General features: G+C 27.2%; 1 protein-coding gene across 2 annotated transcripts; it reads right to left on the reverse strand.

Moving 5' to 3' along the window:
- Positions 1-1438: 1438 nt before the first annotated feature.
- LOC114290393 (protein ALP1-like) lies at positions 1439-3901 on the reverse strand. 2 transcript variants are annotated; one of them, XM_082877112.1, is made up of 4 exons: positions 3775-3901; positions 2506-3056; positions 2166-2397; positions 1439-2054 (listed from the first exon to the last, which is right to left on the reverse strand). In XM_082877112.1, the coding sequence occupies exons 2-4, from the start codon at positions 3043-3045 to the stop codon at positions 1591-1593; spliced, it is 1236 nt and encodes a 411-aa protein (XP_082733238.1). In that variant the 5' UTR covers positions 3046-3056; positions 3775-3901; the 3' UTR covers positions 1439-1590. The 2 variants fall into 2 exon arrangements, with proteins under 2 accessions (XP_082733238.1, XP_082733239.1); XM_082877113.1 differs by having other exon boundaries at positions 1439-2036; positions 3775-3894.
- Positions 3902-5420: the final 1519 nt, after the last annotated feature.

Raw genomic sequence — 5420 nt, forward strand, 5'->3', positions numbered from 1 at the left:
ATATATTAATACTATAATGACACTTTTTTATTATATTTTACTAGCATATCACCCGTGCTATACATGAGATAAAATAATATATTATTTATTAAAAATACGATAACTATATTTATTTATTTTTTATATTTTGCCTCTCGTAAATAAAATTTTATATATAAATTTAAACGTTTTATTTCAAATATTCCTTTACTATAATATATAGTACAGATAGATTAAAATTATTATATTGATAATTATTAATTAAAATTATACTTGGTTATAAAAAAAATGACATAGTTCTAATACTTCACTATTTTAGAATAAAAATATATGAATTTTAAAAAATTATTATATTAGTTTTTGAAAAGAAAATAATTTTTAAAAAATTTAAAAACTTAATGAGTAAGAAAGAAATCATCGTAACATATAAAATCACTAAAATTACCGTGCAAATCATTCAAATCAAAAACGATTTAGTTTAATCAATTAGGTCAAAAGACTAACCAGCTTACACAAATTGATTAACACTTTTAAGTTTTATTATATTAAAATTTAAACTGTCACTAAATATGAAAAGCAATCTATTAATTTAAATTTAAAATTGACACAATATAAATTTAAAATTATAATAATCTATCTCATAATTTATAAGTTTTAAATACAAATTTAAAATTATTATAATTCTCTCATAATTTTTGTATTAAGGAACAATGAGAGTGATATTGAGATTATTGATATATCTATATATTTTATAAAAGAATACTTTTAAATAGAGATATTATGAGAGTTTCAAAATCTCATACAAAATTATTTTTAAAATCAAAACCTCTATGTAGGATTATAAAAATAAAAGTTAAATAAAAACTAATCAATGGAGATTTTCTTAATTGTTTAAAATTAAAAAAATCAAAAAATAGTATGAGATATTGATCATATGGCTTTTCACTAAAGATCTCCTTTTGCTTAGATAAATGGGAGCATAAGATTCACTTTATGTAAGTGAAACAATTCACTTTTTCTTTCTTTTCTCGATATGAGATTATAAAATAAAAGTTAAATGGAAATTAGCCAATGGTATTTTTCTTAATTATTAAAAGTTAACAATTGTTTCGGTGAGAAGTTTATTTCGAACTAAGCAATCTTAGCCGTTTAATGGCCCCGTTTGGTAGAGCTGTTGGAAAGTGATTATAGATTATAGCTTAACAGATTATAGCTTATAGCTGTGAGTATAAGCTGGTAACCTGTTTGGTGTAACTGTGGGATTATAGATTTAAGCAGCAGAGTAGTGTTTGGTAAATAAGCTGTAAAATAGCTTTTTGCTGTATAATTGTCCTTTTTGCCCTTATGAACAGAAAATTTTTAATTTTGTCATTTTCTTTTCTTTAAATTGTGAAAAAGTTATTTCATTAATGGAAGTTGATTAATTAGTACCTAATTTTGTACATTTCATGACCTCAAATTTATTTTCTTACTTTTTTTTTTTATTTTTTAAATGTTTTTTGTAATAATATTGAGTTGAAAAGGAAACAAAAAAATGTTTATTGCAATAAAAATACAAGAAATTACTATTAAAGCAATAAAATTAAAACTTCATAAATATTTAAAGATCTCCTAATTTCGTCGGCAAATTGACATACAAATATTATGTCTCCTCACTTCCATCTCAGTGTCATCACAGTCAACATAATTTCCATGGCGTGCTTGTTGAGATGAAGATCCTTCCTCTTCATTAGGCACATAATCCGCGAATCTATCATAAGAGTCAAATGCAATATCGCGGAACTCACTGCGTCGGATGAAATTATGAATTGCCATTGTTGCACAAACAAGTTTGACTTGGGTCGCCCAACTGTAGTTTGGTGGGATATCCTTTATCATCGGCCATCTTGCTTTCCAAACCCCAAACGTTCTTTCTATTACACTTCTAAGTGATGAATGTGCTTGGTTGAATTTTTCTTGTGCATTTTGAGGGGGTTGACCATGTTCAAATTGAGCTAGATGATATCTCTCTCCTTTGTAAGGTGCAAGATATCCTTTCATGTTTGGATACCCAGCATCTACCAAGTAAAACTCATCTATTTTAAAATTGCAAAATGAAATTAAAGTAAGCAATTATAAATGTAAAAATAACTATGAAGATATGAGTGTAGTGCATCTACTATAGCAATAAAATATAAAACAGTTACCTCCTTGTGGTTTTGGAAAATTATAACTAGGATTCCTAATTGTATCCAAGAAGATCCGAGTATCGTGTGCACTTCCTTCCCATCCTGATAAGCAAAAGGTGAAACACATATCAAAGTCACATGCGGCCATTATGTTTTGAGTTGCATACCCCTTTCTACCTATTAAACGAGGTTGCTTATCTGGAGATATATATGCTTTGATGTGTGTTCCGTCAATTGCTCCAATACAATCCTATTACAAAATAGTTCATAAAATTATTTTTAGTCACAAATTATTAGAAATATCCGACCAACATTATTATATGTACTACCGAAGTTCCACTTGTAATCATTTTTTTACCTTGAAATGAGGATAATATTTGCGCTTCCTTCGAATATATGGATGCACACCATTTCTCGGTTGAGGCTTTACCCAATCAATAGACATCCTTGTAACAGCTTTTAACACATTCTTGAAGTACTTTGAAATAGTCTCGCCAGAATGTTGAAATCTTTCTTGGGCATTTCTGTTTCGTATGTCACCGCCAACAATATACAAAAATATTGCAACCTGCTCCTGAACCGAGACTTTTCGTCCAGTTTCAAGGCCATACTTTGTATGTAACAAATCACACAATTGATAAAATACCTCTCTTTCCATTCGAAAATTTTCAAATATTCTTGTCCGATTCCCCTCTTGTAATTCTACCATCCAATTCCCCCCTGTTAAACTAGATGTCCTACATGGTTCTTTTACCAAATAATTTGTCGTATATGTCACTGCAACTGTTGCCGCCGTAGCTAAGAGCATGTTATGTTGTTGATTTTCCAATGTACTGCCTTCATCTTCAGTATCTTCATCATGGTAATCATCATTCCATTCGCTATCACTGTTATTCATCTCCAAAATACCTACCATTAAAAGGCTTAGTTACTATTATATTCATTTACAGTCACAGATTTCAAAGTTATTAAGGAATAGAGCTACTAATCCTTTTTAATAAAATAAAATAAAAAAAAGTCAAGATGGTTGGAATATGGGAGATTATTTATTCCATAGCTCTTAATGCACTATAGAATAATTTTCTGTCATCCATTATTTATGTATGAATGGATTTAATCAACTTTAAAATTTTTAAAAAAAAGAAGCTTAAATCCACCTGAGGGCTTAGGTTTAATATTTCTTATTAGTATATGTAGGACAAATTTACATTTATTTTAAAATTAATCAGAATGAAATTCCAAACACTTTTTTGAGTAAAAGAAATAAATGAAAAGATAGATGTAAAATTAGCAATATCTACTAGACTATTATTGGCCATACCTCTTCATCTGGGCTAATGCAAATTGAACTTCATTTATCAGAACTTCATTTTATCAGAACTTCATTTTTCGGCTTCTTCACTTCATTTATCAGAAGTTACAAACAGCAAGTAATGCAAATTGAACTTTGTAAATTCAAACAGAATTATCATTTACCATTTGAACTTTGACAGAATTAGCATTTGAACTTTGACAGAATTATCATTTAATGAGTTTTAGAGTTTTAGAATTATTATTAAAATTCAAACTAATTGAACTTTGTAAACTGGTACATATAGCAAGCAAATTGAACTTTGTAAAATGTTACCTTAATGAACACAACAGTTGACTATTAAAGTTGAACACACCACCTGGAAAATAAAGTTGAACACACCACAAAGAAAACACACCACCAAGTTGAACACACCACAAACAGCTGTAAAATGAACACACCACCTGGAAAACATGTACATATATATAAAAAAAATAACCATTCACCTACCATTCATATTCAAAATTGAAACCAACCATTCAACTATTCAACTAACATTTCAACTATTCAACTAACATTCAACTAGTCAACTATTTACCTACCATTCAACTATGAAAAGTCCAACATTTTTCAATATTAATCAAAGTCCAAGTTTGGGAAGACTAAATAAGTGCACTTTTTGTCTTTTTAGACTAAAAAGTTGAGGTTGAAAATATGAATGTTTGGGTTAACTTTTTGACTTTTTATGGAAAAATGTGTAATAAAAAATTGTAAAAATTAGTTTGTAGGAGAAAATTAGAATTGGGAATTGTGCAGCCGTAATTGTTGACTTTGGTGAATAGTAATGACTTTTTAACTTTTTGAGTAACTTTTTAACTTTTTGGCTTTTTTTAAACTGCCCAAACTTGGCCTTAATTAGGTCAATCTTTAATTTATTTCAAATCAAACAAATTTAACCAATATATTTTGATAAAACTGCTAAAATCGCAGTTAAACCAGTGAATCAGTCAAATCGAAAACGGTTCACCCTATCCGCTAGGTCAAATGACCAACTAATTTATACAAAAATTAATTAATTACAACTTTTAAATTTTATTTTGATTTTAAAATTTAAATTGTCTTGAACTGAAACATACACAACACTACAATATTAAATGGGAGCATAAGGTTTATATAGTAAAGCAACTCATTTTTTCTCCTTTTATTGATGTGAAATTGTAAAATAAAAGTTAACAGTCGTTCGGGCTGGAAGTTCATTTCTAATTAAGTAATCTCAGTCATTCAATTTTTAATATAGTCAAACTTAATTTATTTCAAATCAAACAAATCTAAGCAATATATCTTGATAAAACAGCTAAAACCGTAGTTAAACCAGTGAATCAGTCAAATCGAAAACGATTCAGCCTAATCAGCTAAATCAAAAGATCAACCAATTTACAACAAAATTAATTAATTAACACTTTAAATTTTATTTTAAAATTTAAATCATCTTAAATTGAAGCATGTACAATACTATAATATTAAATTAGAGTATAAGATTCACTTTATATAAGTGAAACAATTCATTTTTTATTTATTTTTTCGATGTAGATTCTAATTATTTTACAGTTAAATATTATGAAAGTTTCAAAATCTCATACAAAATTATTTTTAAAAACAAAACCTCTATTTTCAAAAAATTCAATAATTTTAGAATAAACGTTTGGAGCTTCTAGAAAACTTCTTCCTCAAAACCCCCTTTATGAGATTTAGTTTATATAAGTGAAATAACTTACTTTTTTCTTTTTTTCTCGATATGTGATTGTAACACTTTATATAAGTAAAACAACTCACTTTTTTTTTTTTTTTTCTATTCTCAATGTAGGATTGTAATTATTTTAAATTTAAATATTATGAGAATTTCAAAATCTCATACAAAATTATTTTTAAAATCAAAACGTCTATGCAAGATTATAAAATAAAAGCTAAATGGAAGCTAGCCA

This window comes from Camellia sinensis, chromosome 7, assembly GCF_055761805.1.
Source record: "Camellia sinensis isolate YWXY chromosome 7, ASM5576180v1, whole genome shotgun sequence".
Classification (NCBI taxonomy): domain Eukaryota; kingdom Viridiplantae; phylum Streptophyta; class Magnoliopsida; order Ericales; family Theaceae; genus Camellia; species Camellia sinensis.